The sequence below is a fragment of the Gymnodraco acuticeps genome, unplaced genomic scaffold (assembly GCF_902827175.1).
Source record: "Gymnodraco acuticeps unplaced genomic scaffold, fGymAcu1.1, whole genome shotgun sequence".
In the NCBI taxonomy this organism is placed as follows: domain Eukaryota; kingdom Metazoa; phylum Chordata; class Actinopteri; order Perciformes; family Bathydraconidae; genus Gymnodraco; species Gymnodraco acuticeps.
The window spans coordinates 25,453-44,604 of NW_022991023.1; the positions used below are offsets into that span (position 1 = coordinate 25,453).

Consider the following 19,152-nt stretch of genomic DNA (forward strand, 5'->3'; position numbering starts at 1 on the left):
TGATTGTTCTTGGCCACATGTAGAGCTTGGGCCTCGGAAGCAGTGTCAGACTCGCAGCACACAATCCACTGGACGTTTCAGTTGCTTTTCAACGTTTATTTCCAGTAAAACAAAATACGAAAACAATATGTAACATAAACTGAAACAGCAGATCCTAATAATCTGTTTTTTACTAAGCATAAGGTTGCGTCTGCGTGTCAATGACGGTATTGCTGCTGCCTGCTGCTCTCCCGTCACACACCGCTCCTCCAACTTAAAGCCCCGCCCCCTTCACCTGAGCAAAGCACACCTCTCACTGAAACAGAACAATGCATTAATAAAGGTTCCAAATAAATCAAAACAAAATAAACTTAAATGCGGCTCCGACAATATCAATTTCCTGTCTTTGTTTGTCCACCCTCCCTTACACTGTAAAGCGTCTTTGACTTCATAAAGAGCACTATAATGTATTATTATTATTATGAAATAACTGGTGAAGGATTAGACGTTTATTTGTTATTCTAAATGTCCTTTACCTCCCATTCTGTTTGCTTTACTCATGTTGCTGCTATGACACCTACATTTACCTACAGGGGTAAATAAAGGTAATCTAATGTTGTCTTCTTTGTTGGTTTTGCAAAACTGTGAAGCTTTGACCGAGAGTTTTTCACCGGCACTTTGAAAACTACAGATGTACGTTTCGGCCAGTCGTGTCTGAAGTAGTTTCCTGTGTGTCTCTCTTTGAGTTCAGGAGTGACCTGAATCCGGAGGGACGGCTTTCTAACTTTGTCTCGGTTTGAATCTGTTTCTGATGTGGAGGTTTGGTCCTGGGGGGTCTCTCTCTGACGGGGGTCTGCAGGATCTGGGTCATCGTTCCTCTCCGGCCTCGGCCTGCTCCAGATCAATATGGAAATCACACAAAGTTAGACTGAAAAACGAGCGTTAGAATAAAAGCTATTTTTTTCATTTGTTGAAATAATTTACTATGACCTTATTTTATATTTTTCGACATACTATACTATATCGCCTCAGCCGGTACTTGTTCCCCCCGAACCCTTTAGTCCCTGGAACTGTCCTAGTAGATCGCCGTCTCACCGGAATAAGTCCCGAGGGACGATGAGGCAAATTAAGCCGCTGACGTCACTTCTTCTTCTCTCGTAAACTTTGGAGTTGGGGTCTGGCTTCAGGAGAAGCTGCTGGGTCGCGTCTTCAGAGTAAATCGCCAGAACGCCCTCACCTCATCACTCCACCGCTCCCATGTTTTCTTTTGTGTTGCCATAAGTTAGTCTCTCTCTGTTGCTGCGCTGAGCTAATGCGAGCAAATAAAATGGCGGCTTCACAAAACTTTTCGGAGTTTTACGGGGCGTGGTTTTCAATTTGCCCAGCCAATCAGAAGATGTTAGTGTGGCCGACACGCCCACGAACCATTTCCTCCCCAGGAAAGTACTACCTCTCTAGCAGGGACGATCTGGGGGTTAAAAGGTTTGAACTAGGGACTAGGCCCAGATCCTTTTTGGTGTGAAACCAAATCTCCCCCCCCCCCTTATCGGCCTAGTTCGAGGGGAAAAGTACTCTAAAGCGCTAAATGACTTTTTTCCACATTTTTCGACATACTATATATTTTTTTTTCTATCACTATTTTCATAATTTTTCAAATGCATGTAACTTTAACAGACTACACTTAAACCTTGTTTATAATGCTATACTGTGTCCGACTAATGAAGCTTAGCGCAAGTTCAGGCAGGAAGACCTCCGTATTGCACGTCATGGCAATACTCGCTCCCTTCACTAGATGACAGGGAGCGCCACTCCTCAGCTAACCTATCACTTCCCTCCATTCACAAGCCTAATTATCGCACCTGTTAATCCCTCTATATATGCTCTCCCCTTTTCTATCAGCTGTCTTCCAGGTGTCAACGCGCAAGTTGGTAGCTTACACTCCTCTTACGCCTAAACACTGGACACGAAAACCTCAAACATGTCTAATTCAGACTCTTCACAGAACCTATTTTTTTCGAAGGATCTCGATCCCGTCTCCGATGCACTGCCAGAGGAAGCGTCAAAACTCCTCAAGTCACCGTCGCCTCAGTTCTCGTCTTGAGCGCCCGCAGTGGCTCTCGCACAGCAGAGGCAGAATTCCTCGTCGCCCATCTCCGGAAGCAGGGCATCACCCCAGCCCCAGATCTCCTGCTTTCCCAGCTCCGTGAGCTGTCGAACCAAGCCTCCGGTGCGGTCTCCCAGCCCAGGCCAGCAGCTCCAGCCAGCCCCCCCGGAAGAGGGCGAGGGCGCTCTCGCGGCCGCAGGGGCAAAAGGTCTAAAAAAGCGAGTCCTCCAGGAGCTCGCTCGGCCAAGAAATCCTCCACTCCTCAGGCTCACTCCAGCGCCGCTCAGCAGCCCAGCGCCGCTCAGCCCGGGAGCTCCGGCACTCAGCCCCTCTTCGATGGCAGCCTAGCCAACACACTGCAATCTCTGGCAAGTTCTATGCTGCTAATCGACGCTCGCCTTCAGTCCATGGAGAGAGGCCAGGCCGGAGCTTCAACCTCTTCGGCGCCCCGCCGGGTCAGGATCTTGCATCTGGCATGGTAGTTCCTTCTCACTCTCTGGCTTCCGCCCTCCCGGCTCCTCCCTCAGGTAGGCCTTACATTCCCCAAGCCGCTAACATCTCCTCACGGCTCAGAGCAAAAATCCTCGACGGGAAAGACATTAATTTGGTTAGCCTTATTCTGCCTTCCCCGGAGTGCGACAAAGCCATCGCCACGGGAGGAAGCATTACTGCGGTATTTCAATCCGCAGACCCCCGGCTCCTCAAAGACCTTTCTATAGGGCAATTTCTGGTAGCTTTTAGCATCTTCCGCGATGTCCTCTGCGCAGTTTACCCTGGAAGGAGAGTGGAGTTAAATGCTTATCTGGCCATGATGGCCATCTTCACATCAAATACGGGAAATCAGTGTTCTATCAATACCATAAAAGCTTCTCTAGCAAAGCAGCGCTACACTTAGCTCTTTGTAACATCCGCCTGGACTGGTCCGTGCTGGATACCGAGCTGCTCGTTATGGCTACCGGCGGGCAACAAGTCGTCTCGTGCATTAGCTGCGGAGCGCAGGGCCACACCTCTCCGCTCTGCCCCTCAGTGCCTCTCTCCGGGTCTAGCGTTTTCCCCACGCAGTATTCTGGGAACATTAAACCAAACCGTCAGGTGATCAAGCAAAGGGATAATAAGATTTGCATTTCTTTTAATGAGAACGTGTGTTCTTACCCTTATTGTACTTTTCTTCACATTTGCAGTACCTGCAGGGATGCTCACCCGAGGTCAGTTTGCCTCAGGCGCCGGCCCCCTTTCCCGCGCCAGAATCAACGTGGTGGAGAAACCTTTTAAAAACATCACCCCTCGACTCCCATTAACACCACACACTTAGCAGCTGCGCTTTCGACTCACCCAAATCCCGTGTTCGTTGATCATCTTTTGTCAGGGCTCTCTCAAGGGTTCAGGGTAGGGGTCCTTTCTCCCCCCTCAGTGACTTTAGTCGCTAAAAACCTGCAGTCAGCCGCCAAAGAACCCACCATAGTCTCTCAGCTCATTCAAAAAGAGCTCAACAAAGGATATTTAATCGGTCCTTTCCATTCCTCTCCGTTCCCAGTGTTCCGGACAAGCCCAATAGGGGTCGCTACACGCAAATACTCCGAGAAGAACAGGCTCATGTTTCGATCTGTCCGCTCCTCGCGCCGGGCCGTTCTGCAGCATCAATAGCCTTATTCCCCCAGAGTATTTTTCGCTTCATTACGCTTCAGTCGATAATGCCATCAAGCTTATCAAATTCGCAGGGCAAGGAGCGTGGCTCTCCAAAGCAGACATCACCGACGCGTTCAAAATAATTCCCATTCACCCATCTCAGTGGCACATGTTCGGTATCAGGTGGGAGTCCAAATTCTACTTCGCTGTCCGTCTAACCTTCGGGTGCAGAAGTAGCATCTTTAATTATTTTTCCGAAGCCCCTCCTGAACATCGTCAGAATCCCCTCCGTCCTTCACTTATTGGACGATTTCCTCCTCATAGATCCCCCTCGGGACAACTCAGGCGCCTCTTTAGCAAAACTCAAACTATGCTTTCAGGAGTTAGGTGTTCCCCTCTCAGAAGAGAAAGCGCTAGGTCCCACCACACGCCTGGAGTTTTTGGGCATTACACTCGACTCTGTAGACATGGAAGCGTCTCTCCCCACGGACAAACTGCAGCGCATTCGCGACATCTCAAAAGCCTTCTGCGAGCAACAAGTTATCACCAAGCAGCAGCTGCTCTCCCTGCTCGGGCACCTCAACTTCGCCATGCGTATCATCCCTCAGGGGCGCTCTTTTATTTCCCGGCTCCTGGATACAGCGTCGGCTGCAGAAAACCTCCATGACCACGTCTTCCTAGATGAAGGCTGCCGCTCAGACCTGCGGTTCTGGTCCCTCCTGCTCGCACACTGGAATGGCGTCACCTTCTTCTACAACGACCTCGTGTACTCCTCCGACTCCATGAGATTCTTCACGGAAGCTGCCCCATCCGTGGGTTTTGGGGGTTTCTTCCAGGGAGAGTGGTTCGCAGGCTCGTGGCCTCCGTCATTCCCCAGCCATGCCTCTTCCTCCGCTCTGCATGAGATCTTTCCGATCGCTGTTGCCTGCCACGTGTGGGGTCACCTCTGGCCTCGGAAGCGGATCTCAGTACTCTGTGACAACCAATCAGTGGTCGGGATTATTAATAAAGCGCGCTCCCCGTGCCGCGACATCATGCCGTTCATGAGAAGCATCACGTGGTCTTCCATCACAACTTCCTCATCTCCACTCGTCACGTTCCCGGCCACCTTAACTCAGCGGCTGATTCCCTCTCTCGCTTCCACTTCCAGACGTTCCGGAACCTCTGCCCAGGAGCCAGCGCTCAACCCGTCAGGATTCCTCCCCTGCATCTCCTCTCTCTCTTCTAAATAGAAGCCCCCTAGCAAGGCACCTCGAATCCGCCAGGTTTCTTATGAGGAAGGGCTTAGCCGCGTCCACCCTCAAAACATATGATTTAGCTTGGAGAACGTTCGCGTTATTTAGCTTTTCCGTAGGCATCACACTTAAACCTGTTCTCATCTCCACCGTGTGCGCCTTCATGTGCTACTGCGCCACTGATCGCCACCTCAAACCCCAATACATCCGGGGCCTCTTAGCAGGAGTTCAGTTTAATGTTCGCTGTTTCGATCCCGGCTTTCCCAGCCTGGTCGCAAACCAGTCAGTCAAACTCATTCTCAAAGGTCTCATTAAAACGTTTCCCCCCGTCTTAGACCGGAGACGTCCTATTACACTCTCCACTTTACGCCTTATGCTCTCCAAACTTAGAAGTGGGTTGTTCTCCCCTTATATCGATGCGCTACTTGATGCTTTATTTCTCCTAGCTTTTTATGCTTCCCTCAGACCAGGTGAATTTACCACAGCTTCTCTTACGTTCGATTTCAATCGAGACGTCAGCTTTTCTGACATGTCCTTTCACGCCAGCCATTTTAGCTTATATCTTAAACACTCCAAATGCGGCGGCGCCTGCTCCGTCATTGCCGCCCGCATCGACTCCCAGTTCTGCCCTTATAAATCCATGATCAAATTCCTACAGCTTAGACCTACCTCTAATCCTCTCTCACCATTATTTCTTATCTCAGGGAATTTTCCCTTAACTCAACGACAGTTCAATCACTATTTAAAGCAAGTTCTCATTAAATCCGGGTTATCACCCCTTCTATACACGGGGCATTCCTTTAGAATAGGCGCAGCTACTTCCGCTGCTAATCAAGGCGTCTCATCCTCATCCCTGCAACAACTCGGACGGTGGTCCTCCTCCGCTTTCTCATCCTACATTCGCCCGGACCTCAGTGCCGTGCTGGCTATCCAAAGGTCTCTCCAACCTTAAAATTGGTACGTATGCATATAACTGGTGGTGGTTCTTAGCATGTCTGCACGTATGTTCGCCCCGCGGCTCATGTTTATTCTTGCCATGTCTAACCCTGTATGTCCAGGTCGTAACCTTCGGGTCTGTATAAATGTGTCCCTGCTAAGTCAGGTTGCCCCGCACGTCCGGGAAGCCCTGCATGTTCAGGACGCCCCGTACGTCCAGGATGCCCTGTACATCCAGGAAGGATGCTTGGGAGGCATCAGTATGTCTAAATTCCCACATGTATTAACCTCTCATTTCATCCATAGATTTCCACTGCATCCCACAAGGTAAGATTTCTTCACGTTCAGTACTTCATACTTCACTTCTTTTGGGGGTTCATCGGAAACGGTTTTTTCCCTTCCCGAATGATATCCTACAAAACCTGGACCTAATCGCCAAACACCATTTCATTCACTTGTTATAAACTGTCATCATTATGTTTCATTTATATAATGTGACCGATAATAAACATGTATTCCATACATCACGTCTCTCCTGATTGAAATGAATAATAAATCGTTAAGTTGCGAGACCATTTGTTAATATTGTCGCTGATGAAGAATGACTTGACAAATAACCACATGTATAGTTAGGCAGTATTTTTTTATTATCACTTAATAATGCAGTTTACAGTGTTCTGACAGCAAGTTATAAAACTGATTTACCCTCAGGACTGAGCTTATAGTTATATCAATATAAAAAACTTCTGATAAAAATATATATATACGTAGATATCACAATATGACAAATATATGCTAAATCATAAACTCATCAAACTGGTTTTAAATCAGTAATACGTAATCAAGAACTTTTTTTTAAGGCTTCAAGTACATACGGATAAGATCATAATAATGAATAATTGTCCAGCCCTGTATTCCTCTGTTATAAAACAATATATATCCTCAGAAATCAATCCATAAAATACATCTTAAACAAACTTAAAATCTTCCAGCTGTCAAAAAATAATATTTGTAATATTTTACATCCAATTTTGTTGGCTTTTTGACACTTTAGTCACACATTTCTCAAATATTTTGACGTAACTTAAAGGGGACCTATCATGCAGCATGCCCTTTCTGATGTCTTCTCTACATCACCATGCGTCCCCGGTGTGTCGGGGAACTCACGCAGCGTCAGGAAATAAACCCCTCTCTCTTTTCCTCCGTACCCAAATCTCTAAAAACGGGGAACAACGGAGCTGATCCAGATTTGCGTCCGATATGACGTAATATCTGAAATGTGGACCCACGGCCCAATCAGAAACGTTGCTATCAGAAACAATGCCCGACTGTTTTGGACGTAATATGGTCGGTGTTTACATTAGCATCGCTAACACTCAGCTAACCTGTACTGGAGAGCATGTGTGTGAAGAAGCAGGAAGTAGAAAGGAACTCACCTTGTGGTATAACCGGCAAGAGAGAAAGCCTTTGAGCTCCAAACTGTTTCAGAGAGGATCCTTGATAATCCATGATATGGCGTTTCATCACGGCAGCATTTAGTTTAGACAGTAGCTGCCTGGTCCCGCATGAGCTCAGACCCTCCTCTTTAAAGCTTTATACCCAAATCAGCACTTTAGAAACAGGAAGTGGAATAGAGGGATATGAGGCATGGCTAGAATGATCTGTTTGGTGTTTGGAGCAAAACACTTCATAGACATGTTTTTTATATGTATATGTCTGAGACCGATGCTATTGGCTACAGACAGCATGATAGGTGACCTTTAAGTAAGAAATGTGAATTACTGCAGATTTTGTATCCAGACTTTTCTTTTATACCTTTATACAAAATGTAGTGTTGCTGTAAAGTCTGAACACAGCAGGTTATATCTTTCATTTTACACAGAATATTACATACAGTTTATAATAATCATGTATTAAAAAAATGAGTATTACACCAATATTTACATACAGCAATATGTGTAACGTTTTAAATAAACAGCTTATATGCAGCAGTGTGTGAGAACATTAACATAGTTATATTTATTGATATTCACGACTCTTTCCTTCCCTCTTTCCTTCCCTCTTTCCTTCCCTGTGATCCGTCCGTTATATTCATTCATAATCACATCTATCTTTAACAACGACCTGAGATCAGCACTAAAGAAACTCATTAGCCATGTTCATTAATAACTGTCACTTTTTTAATTAACTGTGCCAATTAATGAGCTCTTCAGCAAACAATGTAAAGCTGTGGTTTTTTACTGCTATTCATTTTGAATGAAACGGGTAACACGAGTCATGACTCCATGTCACAGCTGTGATGCACCAGGAACATCCATTTGCTTTTAATCCATAAATGAAATAAGGGATAATTGGTCGTCTTTACTTACTTACTTTTATACATATTGTATTTTTAAGGTTGATTTTGTCTTTAAAATATCGAGAAATAGTGAAAATTCTCTAAAATGTTCACTTTGATATGATATCACATAGAGAAAAGCAACACACCCTATATTTGAGTCCCGAAACAAACAGCTTTTAACGACATTTTGCTCGACGCATTTCAAATGTATCCCAAAAATGTGCGATCCTTTTGACTAATGGATGCTTCTCTGCGGATCAGTCTGTGGGTCAGTCTGTGGATCAGTCTGTGGATCAGTCTGTGGATCAGTCTGTGGATCAGTCTGTGGATCAGTCTGTGGGTCAGTCTGTGGATCAGTCTGTGGATCAGTCTGTGGATCAGTCTGTGGATCAGTCTGTGGGTCAGTCTGCGGATCAGTCTGTGGGTCAGTCTGTGGGTCAGTCTGTGGGTCAGTCTGCGGATCAGTCTGCGGATCAGTCTGCGGATCAGTCTGTGGATCAGTCTGTGGATCAGTCTGTGGATCAGTCTGTGGGTCAGTCTGTGGGTCAGTCTGTGGGTCAGTCTGTGGGTCAGTCTGTGGATCAGTCTGTGGATCAGTCTGGGTCAGTCTGTGGATCAGTCTGTGGATCAGTCTGTGGGTCAGTCTGTGGGTCAGTCTGTGGATCAGTCTGTGGATCAGTCTGTGGATCAGTCTGTGGATCAGTCTGCGGATCAGTCTGCGGATCAGTCTGCGGATCAGTCTGTGGATCAGTCTGTGGATCAGTCTGGGTCAGTCTGTGGATCAGTCTGTGGATCAGTCTGTGGATCAGTCTGTGGGTCAGTCTGTGGATCAGTCTGTGGGTCAGTCTGTGGATCAGTCTGTGGATCAGTCTGTGGATCAGTCTGTGGGTCAGTCTGTGGATCAGTCTGTGGATCAGTCTGTGGGTCAGTCTGTGGGTCAGTCTGTGGGTCAGTCTGTGGGTCAGTCTGCGGATCAGTCTGTGGGTCAGTCTGCGGATCAGTCTGTGGATCAGTCTGTGGGTCAGTCTGTGGGTCAGTCTGCGGATCAGTCTGTGGGTCAGTCTGTGGGTCAGTCTGTGGATCAGTCTGTGGATCAGTCTGTGGGTCAGTCTGCGGATCAGTCTGTGGGTCAGTCTGTGGGTCAGTCTGTGGATCAGTCTGTGGGTCAGTCTGTGGGTCAGTCTGCGGATCAGTCTGTGGGTCAGTCTGCGGATCAGTCTGTGGATCAGTCTGTGGATCAGTCTGTGGGTCAGTCTGCGGATCAGTCTGTGGGTCAGTCTGTGGGTCAGTCTGTGGATCAGTCTGTGGGTCAGTCTGTGGGTCAGTCTGCGGATCAGTCTGCGGGTCAGTCTGTGGGTCAGTCTGTGGATCAGTCTGTGGGTCAGTCTGCGGATCAGTCTGTGGATCAGTCTGCGGGTCAGTCTGTGGATCAGTCTGTGGATCAGTCTGTGGATCAGTCTGTGGGTCAGTCTGTGGGTCAGTCTGTGGGTCAGTCTGTGGATCAGTCTGCGGATCAGTCTGTGGGTCAGTCTGTGGGTCAGTCTGCGGATCAGTCTGTGGGTCAGTCTGTGGATCAGTCTGTGGGTCAGTCTGTGGGTCAGTCTGTGGATCAGTCTGTGGGTCAGTCTGTGGATCAGTCTGTGGATCGGTCTGTGGATCGGTCTGTGGGTCGGTCTGTGGATCGGTCTGTGGGTCAGTCTGTGGATCAGTCTGCGGATCAGTCTGCGGATCAGTCTGTGGGTCAGTCTGCGGATCAGTCTGTGGATCAGTCTGTGGATCAGTCTGTGGATCAGTCTGTGGATCAGTCTGTGGATCAGTCTGTGGGTCAGTCTGTGGATCAGTCTGTGGGTCAGTCTGTGGGTCAGTCTGTGGGTCAGTCTGTGGGTCAGTCTGTGGATCAGTCTGCGGATCAGTCTGTGGGTCAGTCTGTGGATCAGTCTGTGGATCAGTCTGTGGATCAGTCTGTGGATCAGTCTGTGGATCAGTCTGCGGATCAGTCTGCGGGTCAGTCTGTGGATCAGTCTGTGGATCAGTCTGTGGATCAGTCTGTGGATCAGTCTGTGGATCAGTCTGCGGATCAGTCTGCGGATCAGTCTGTGGGTCAGTCTGTGGATCAGTCTGTGGATCAGTCTGTGGATCAGTCTGTGGATCAGTCTGTGGATCAGTCTGTGGATCAGTCTGTGGATCAGTCTGTGGATCAGTCTGTGGATCAGTCTGTGGATCAGTCTGCGCAGCGTCCGGTGTAGATGAAGTCTGAGGGGAAAGCAGAGGTGAGTTATGAAACGATCTGGAACAAACTCCCAGAAACCTGCCGGTCCGCTGCAACTCTGACGACTTTGAGATCCAGGCTGAAGACTTTCTGTTTGTCGCTGCTTTGAATTGAAACTGAGCCGTTGTGTTCATCAGCAAAGTGGAACTTCTGTGTGAACTATTCACGTCTTAAACGGCACTGTAACTTTTTATTCATGTACTTTTTCTTTTAATGTTTCTTTTATTATCTTTTACTGTTTTAAATGCCTTTGTCTGAAAGTCTTTCATGTTTGTAAAGCACCTTGAATTGCCTTGTGTTGAAAGGTGCTATATGAATAAACTTGCCTTATGAGGTAAAACTATGATTATATTTAAATGTCCCTTCGATTGGAGCGCGAGTGTTCCCCATTGATGGAATACATGGATTTGAGCCTTTGCAGACCATTTACATGCACTAAACCCTATAGGAAACACTGTACAGGATTTGAAGGTGTTTTCTCACCGCGGCAGTACTCGGGATTGAAGTTCTCGTAGATGGGGTACAGCGGGTTCTCCTGCTCGCTGCGGTGCTTCCTCGCTCTCAGGACGTCCCGCACACACTGGTGCAGGAAGGCATACTGACACTACACACACACACGCACACACACATGCACACACACATGCACACACACACAAGGAAATAAAGACAGAACTATGACATGTAATGCTCTGTTAAAACTGGGTCTTGTAAGAACGAATTAGAATCCCATAATAAGTCTACAATGGAAAATGTAATAAAGTATGTTAACAAATTCCAGCCAGTCGAAGCCAGACGTGTCCCCATTGAAACCCACACATTTATTGACTAATTCCAGCTTAAATCAAAACATGTTCCTTCTCAACATGTAGCCAGTCCCCTGTGGACGGATGCCAGTTTGCTCTCTATGTGAATGAGTGTGTATCAGTGTGTGTACCTCTGTCTGCACCATGTGCTGGCGGTGCAGTCGGAGGTCGAACACGCCGCCGTACATATCGATGTTTCCTTTAGAGTCGAGCTGCTGCAGAACCCGGTCCAGAGCGATGAACGTCCCTGTACGACCCACACCAGCACTGACACACACACACACACACACACACACACACACACACACACACGTGATTACCCAACATACACATGTATTCTAGCAGTATATTAAAAGCAGCAGAACTGCGTCTCCTTGAATATCTGTGATCCTCTCCAGAATGGAAGTAGTCATCACATACAGAGCATCAAGTAGTTCCTGAACAGTGTCCTTCACATCCAAGAGAGGGAGTTACACAGTCACGAGATGGAGGAATGCCGGGTCTTGTAGGTAATCATGAATCCTGCTGTCATGTTCAAAATACTGAGGTTTTTCACAAAATCCTGACTTTTTCTCAAAATCTCAAAATTCTATATTTTTCTCAAAATTCTATATTTTTCTCAAAATTCTATATTTTTCTCAAAAATTTCACTTTTTCTCAAATTCTGACTTTTTCTCAAAATTCTGACTTTTTCTGAATACTTAAAAATGTTAACTCCCCGGCTTGAGCTTCAGCCTCAGGATCCATGTATCTGTGATCCTCTCCAGAATGGAAGGAGTCATCACATACAGAGCATCAACTAGTTCCTGAACAGTGTCCTTCACATGCTGATATCAAGAGAGGGAGTCACACAGTCACAAGATGGAGGAGTAGAAAGCAGTATTCAATGTTTACTTCAGATTAGCTCCACGTCAGAAATGAGCATGCTTGATGTCTCTCTCCATAGAGCAGTGGTTCTCAAAGTGGGGGGCGCGAGAGACCAGGAGGAAAAATGGTTATTAAAAAAAAAAAAAAGTTTAAAAAAAAAAAAAAATCATATTTGAAAAATTATTGATTTGAAAATAATATGATACAGTACTATTACGTCTGGGTCTCTGTGTTTCATTAAAGCTCGGCTCTGTGTGTGTGTGTGGAACGAGCCATTTTGTGTGCGTGCGCGAGAGAGAGAGAGATAGCGCACCGGTACCGGAGATCGTTGATGTTAGCTTCTGGTGCTAGCGAGCTACGCTAACGGATATAAGGAGTTTTTTTAACAACAAAGTGGAGGAGAGTCCTCTCCTGTCAGACTGAGAGACTCAGTGAGCTAAAGGACTCTCAGTGTTATCTCAGTGGGTCTCAAATGTTTTGGTCACCATTAATGTAAACAATTATTTCCGAGGCACGCACGTTTATATGATCATTATAGTTATACAAAAATAAGAGAATACATGAAAAACAGGTATGAAATACTATATGACATTAAAAAATGAATAAACTTTAAAAGGGGAGTGATTTGTAAAATATCCATAAAGAAATAGTAAATCTGTTTACAGTTCTGTTTCAAATGGGTGTTGAGAGATGTATCCATAGATCTCTTCATTTTGCTCTCAAAGTGCACCAGATTGATGCTTTTAACTTCAATATTTAAAAATCTTCCCGGAGGAGCATGCCCCCGGACCCCCCTATGTGAGGTCCACACACCACCTATAAAAATAGCACTTGACCCCTACTTACACCTATATGCCGTGAGCTGATTATCGAGCCTTCATTGTAACAGTCGCGGGTACATTGTGTGTGTGTGGGGGGAGTGTTGCAGTAGAAAGTTCCACTGTAGCGCCTGGTACATTAATGGGAAACCCTAAATGGTTGAGCACCCTCTATGAAACGTCAAGCTACCCCACAGTACCCCCAAAATAAATCTCTGGCACCGCCACTGAGCCTGACTATTTGTGTTGGGGGGGCCCGACTTTTTTTTTTCTCCAAAGGGGGGGCCTGACCAAAAAAGTTTGAGAACCACTGCCATAGAGGCTGAATCATCATGTTAATCACATAGCTATCATCTGCCTCAAACAGTCCTGATGCTCTTCTAGGTCATCACACATCCTGTCATGAACACAGCTACAGTTGGGATACCTTTGTTAGCATGCTACTCTCATGTTGGAGGAGGACATTCAGGATGTTCCCAAGAATATCTATGTTTTGTGAGTGTTATCAGATGGTGTGTTACCTGCAGTGCACCACGGTGGCTCCGGTGCTCGGGCTGCGGTCCACGTAGTCCCGCGTCGTCCTCACAAACTGGATCAGAGACTGCGAGCTCTCGGGCACGCCGTGATCCGGCCACACCGTGTAGTGGAAGTGCCGGAGCACCCGGGGGTAACTGCAGCTGCTCTCCTGGAGGACAGGGGTTAAAGGTCTCCTATTATACTATTTAAAAACACGCGAACATACAGCACCGGGGAAATCTATAGTTACTCCTCTAGTCATAATATGTGTACCTTTATCTGCATTGTCCCTTTGATCATTCTGGTATGACAATATGTAACTCTCAGTCAAGTACTCGAGTAGCTGTATTTTATTACATGACGCCATCAGGCAGGAACAGGGAGACAAAACGCACAGTAGCCCAAGGTGTCAGCTGTTCAGTGTAGGAGCCAAAATGCTACTTAGCCCGAGTTTATTATTTGTATTATTATTATTTGTTTACGTCACTTTTAGTTGTATTTGTTGAGCACTTCTGGCAATCGTCACATGGGTGTGGTTTGTGTATTTATGTCACCTGTGGCATGTCGGGGGGCGGATGACAGAGGGTTGTTCTAAGTTAATGAGTGTTTGATTTTGTTTATTAAATATCTTTCTCATTGAAAAGGCGGCATAAAGCCAAGCTTAGCGTCTCGGCGACTCAAACCTAAATGTCACAAACTGATAAACTGGGTCAAGGTCATGGCCTAGGAAGATATTTCCCCAACATGAATGAAACTGTAAATGAAACGGGTGAAACACGTAGAGTTATATTCACCGATGTGATCCTGAACTCTCTGATGGTCCACTCCGGCAGCACGGACTCCGACAGCATCTGAACCACCAGCTCTCCGTAGTACAGAGGGTCTCTGTCGGGGGGCCAGTACTGATCACACTTCACCTGCAACACAAATATAACATGAGTATATTCTAGGGTTGCCAGAAACTGACCATGATCAAAATCGATTATTCGGCAGCCCCCTCCAAGTTTATAGTAAAACAAACAGGTGGCCATTTACAATTATTAATACTATTACTATTATTAGCATTAGTCTATATTTTGGTTGAAACTAAGCCAGAAAAAAAAAAAAAAAAACATAAATAATAATACAAAAATATATAAATAAAATCGATTTTTAAAAATAATACTCGATTATGGAGACTGTACCGAATATTCGAATAATCGAATAATCACTGGCATCCCTAGTATATTCACGCTGAAGATGCATGTAAAGGGTCTGCATGTGTTCCCTCACGAGTCCATCTGATCATTAGAGTTACATTGTTATACCGTAACGATATACAACGTTCATATTGCGCCCCGTAGATAAGCTTTATGTTGATGATATAGTTAACTTTTAACTATGAAATAAAAATAGATATAATGTCCTCACCCGTCCCTTCTCCACACACTGCGTAACCATGACGATGTTGTGAACGCCGTGCTCCCACACCATCCGCCAGAAATCGTCTTTGGTGCCGGGCAGCGGACCCTGCGTCGCCACGTACTCCCTGCGGAAGTTGTTACCCTACACACACACACACACACACACACACACACACACACACACACACACACACACACACACACACACACACACACACACACACACACACACACACACACACACACACACACACACACACACACACACACACACACACACACAGAGGAGAGCTCAGTGTGTGTGTAATATCTGACTAGGAGCCAAAATGCTTGTTTTGCCATTGCTTATTATTTCTATTATAATCTTCATCTCAGTGTGTGTGTGTGTGTGTGTGTGTGTGTGTGTGTGTGTTGTGTGTGTGTGTGTGTGTGTGTGTGCGTGTGTGTGTGTGCTCACAGGGATGTAGCTGGCGTTGATGTAGTCGGAGCAGGGGTCGTCCTCCAGGAAGGAAAGCTTCACTCTCGTAGAGTCGTCTACACAAACACAACTTTAATTATAAATATATCAAATATTGTATAAATTATTTTACGAGTTGTATTATTAAATAAATATTATTAAAACATTATTAAAAGTCACTGAAAACAATAATTACAATTTTTAAAAATAAGAGGTTAATAAAATGTCTTTATTTAAATAACTCCCACATGGAAACATTTTGGGGTAAAATTCCCAAAATGTTATGTTTTTTTTTACCGTAAAACTAAAAGTCTCTTTATTTTTTTACTTTTATGTTTACTAAAATATTACTATATTTTAAAATTGTCATTGTTTAGTGACGCTCACCGTCTCTTCTTCAGCTCAGAGGCATGTATTGTTCTAAGTGAGAATATTAGCTGTGTGTGTGTGTGTGTGTGTGTGTGTGTGTGTGTGTGTGTGTGTGTGTGTGTGTGTGTGTGTGTGTGTGTGTGTGTGTGTGTGTGTGTGTGTGTGTGTGTGTGTGTGTGTGTGTGTGTGTGTGTGTGTGTGTGTGTGTGTTGGTACAATTTCATTGACAGAATAGAGCCAGGCTATTTCCCAGATACCCAGGACTTTACAACAGAGGAGGTGGATGCAGTTGTGGCTTCTCTTCCTAATAACAAGGCTAGTGGATCTGATGGGGTCATCTATGAGACGCTGAGAGCTACCAGGCCCACGTCAACACAGACACTCACACACATCTTCAATGCCTGCCTGATCAATGAGAAGGTGCCTGCTTCATTCACAGGATACCAAAAAAGGAAAATGTCCCAGATGATCCTTCCACTTGGCGTGACATTTCACTATTGCCCACTGTATACAACGTCTTTATGAAGTGCCTACTCACCCGCATCTTACCCTGGCTGGTGGACACAGGGATTCTCTCCCCCCATCAGAAAGCATATATCAACAGACAGGGAATGAACGAACATGTGTTTTGCTTAAAAACCGGAATAGATGATTTCAAACATGGATCATCTAAATTCTACACAGTGTTTTTGGACTTTAGAGACGCGTTTGGTGCACTCTCCCATGAGGTGATGCTACAAGCATTAGAGGAAATACACCTGCCTCAGCCTTTGGTGAATATTGTATCCAATGTGTACCAACGTTCATTTCTCCAGGTTATCTGTGGGCAGCAGCTCACAGAGCCGATTGCACTGCAGGTGGGAATAAAAACGGGCTGTCCCTGGAGTGCCGTGAACTTCATCCTAGCACTCGACCAATGGATGAAGTGGATTTACCAGTGCGCTCCGCTGCATGTCAAATCCCCAAATCCTGTTCAGGGATACGCTGACGACGTGCAGGTGTCATCCCGACAAGAGGATGTCATCATTGACATGCTGGCGCGCACTGATGAGTTCCTCCAATGGTCAGGGCTGGAGGTGAAGCAAGCTAAGTGTGCCGTACTCCATGAGCGCCGCAGTGGAGGCAACCGCTGGTATAAGGCCAAGAACAACAAGCCCCCCTCATTTCTTGTAATGGGCCAACCCATTAAGGTGTATTCCCGTAATGAGACCTACCCATACCTTGGCCACAGGTTTAACATCGCTGGCGAGTGGGGGGAGCAGGTCGAGGAGCTCACTGCAGAGTTTCTCCATCGTCTCCACCTGATTGACTTGTCCCCCCTCCCCGTCCTCATGAAGCTCCAGGCTGTGAGAGAGGTGGCTTTGGCTCAAATTCAACATCTCTTTGCCAACGTACACATCCCTCTCAAGGCACTGAGAGAAATGACAAACAAAACTATCCAGCTGGTCAGAAAGTGGGTGGGCCTCAACACACACTCCACACGGGGCATCATCTTTCTCCCATGTGGAGAGGGGGGGCTGGGAGACCCCAATGTCGAGTGGACCTACATAGCCACCAGGCTAGCCCACCTGATCCTTAACAATGATGATGTTACCGTAAGAGAAATGGCCAGGGCCTCTCTCCTGCTGGATCTACACAGAAGGAAGACCCCCTGGCCAGCGCAGACCAGAACAACTTCCTCGGCTTCAGGAGGAGACTCTGGGAAACTGGACTCTCAGGCCAGGGGCTTCGGGGTCTGACTGGCCAGATCTCAATGACCTCTGCAATCGGACTGGAGTCCAGCTGAAATGGACACGACTCAACACACAGACTGAAGTCTCTGATGAACTGATCACTGACCCCAGTGTGGTTGTGAAGGCCGACATCACAACACCTCAGGAAGAGCCTGTGGAACTGCACAGAGACTGCAAGGAGGGTTCTGCTCAGCACGAAGCAGTCTGAGATCAGGCAGCACTGGTGTGGACTCAGACTACAGGCCTGTTTGGGGTTTGCTGACCACTCAGTCTCACACCCAGTGTTTAAGAACGCCGCTGTTGGTGAGGATGTTCTGACATTTACCATCAAAGCAAGACTGCAGACCCACTAAGTACAACCTGTCCACCTGGTACCCTCGCATTCACACTCCATTCTGTTTAGACCATCAGGATTCACAACAACACCTAGAATCCATTGCACACATAACAAATGGATGTAATGCATACAAACGCCTGTACATAGCCCGTCATGACCGTACTGTGGACATTGTGTCTGATGCGGTACGAAACATCTTACCATGTAGCGCAGAAATGTACAAGCACGCTAGAGTGCTACCAGAATGGTTTGGTTTCACCAATGATGTCTTTGCTGACATCCAAATACACCTGATGTGGTTTCTGTTGACTCCACAGGGAGGTGCTAATGTTAGAAGTAGGCTGTGCCTTTGACCTGTACATGGACCAGGCTTTCCAGGACAAGTATATCAAATACCAACCACTGCTCGATGTGATAACCAGCTTTGGGTACAAGTGTAGATATAGCATACTTATATTCAGAAGTCTTGGCCATGTATATAAAAGCACCGTGATTGGTCTGAGAGTTGCTGGAATGTCAAAGAGCAAAGCCAAACAAATATTGCTCTGTTTCAGCTGCTATTGGCAGCTCAGCCGTGTGGAGAAGGAGGTGCTATGTGTTCCCCTGAGTGCTCTGTGCTGCTTAGCCGTGTGGAGAAGGAGGTGCTATGTGTTCCCCTGAGTGCTCTGTGCAGCTCAGCCGTGTGGAGAAGGAGGTGCTGTGTGTTCCCCTAAGTGATCTGTGCTGCTCAGCCGTGTGGAGAAGGAGGTGCTGTGCGTTCCCCCTAAGTGCTCTGTGCTGCTTAGGCCGTGTGGAGAAGGAGGTGCTGTGTGTTCCCCTAAGTGCTCTGTGCTGCTCAGCCGTGTGGAGAAGGAGGTGCTGTGTGTTCCCCTAAGTGCTCTGTGCTGCTTAGCCGTGTGGAGAAGGAGGTGCTGTGTGTTCCCCTAAGTGCTCTGTGCTGCTTAGCCGTGTGGAGAAGGAGGTGCTGTGTGTTCCCCTAAGTGCTCTGTGCTGCTTAGCCGTGTGGAGAAGGAGGTGCTGTGTGTTCCCCTAAGTGCTCTGTGCTGCTCAGCCGTGTGGAGAAGGAGGTGCTGTGTGTTCCCCTGAGTGCTCTGTGCTGCTCAGCCGTGTGGAGAAGGAGGTGCTGTGTGTTCCCCTAAGTGCTCTGTGCTGCTTAGCCGTGTGGAGAAGGAGGTGCTGTGTGTTCCCCTAAGTGCTCTGTGCTGCTTAGCCGTGTGGAGAAGGAGGTGCTGTGTGTTCCCCTAAGTGCTCTGTGCTGCTTAGCCGTGTGGGAGAAGGAGGTGCTGTGGTGTTCCCCTAAGTGCTCTGTGCTGCTCGGCCGTGTGGAGAAGGAGGTGCTGTGTGTTCCCCTGAGTGCTC

General features: G+C 46.8%; 1 protein-coding gene across 2 annotated transcripts; it reads right to left on the minus strand.

The window, feature by feature from the left end:
* Positions 1-10,296: 10,296 nt before the first annotated feature.
* Positions 10,297-15,431, minus strand: LOC117559533 (receptor-type tyrosine-protein phosphatase beta-like; the record flags this gene model as incomplete). Of its 2 annotated transcripts, XM_034236322.1 has the most annotated exon segments (7): positions 10,297-10,474; positions 10,974-11,094; positions 11,425-11,560; positions 13,500-13,663; positions 14,289-14,411; positions 14,905-15,039; positions 15,355-15,431. In XM_034236322.1, coding segments are annotated over 7 exon segments (788 nt in total), but the record flags the coding sequence as incomplete, so codon positions are not given.
* Between the last annotated feature and the right edge of the window lie 3,721 nt (positions 15,432-19,152).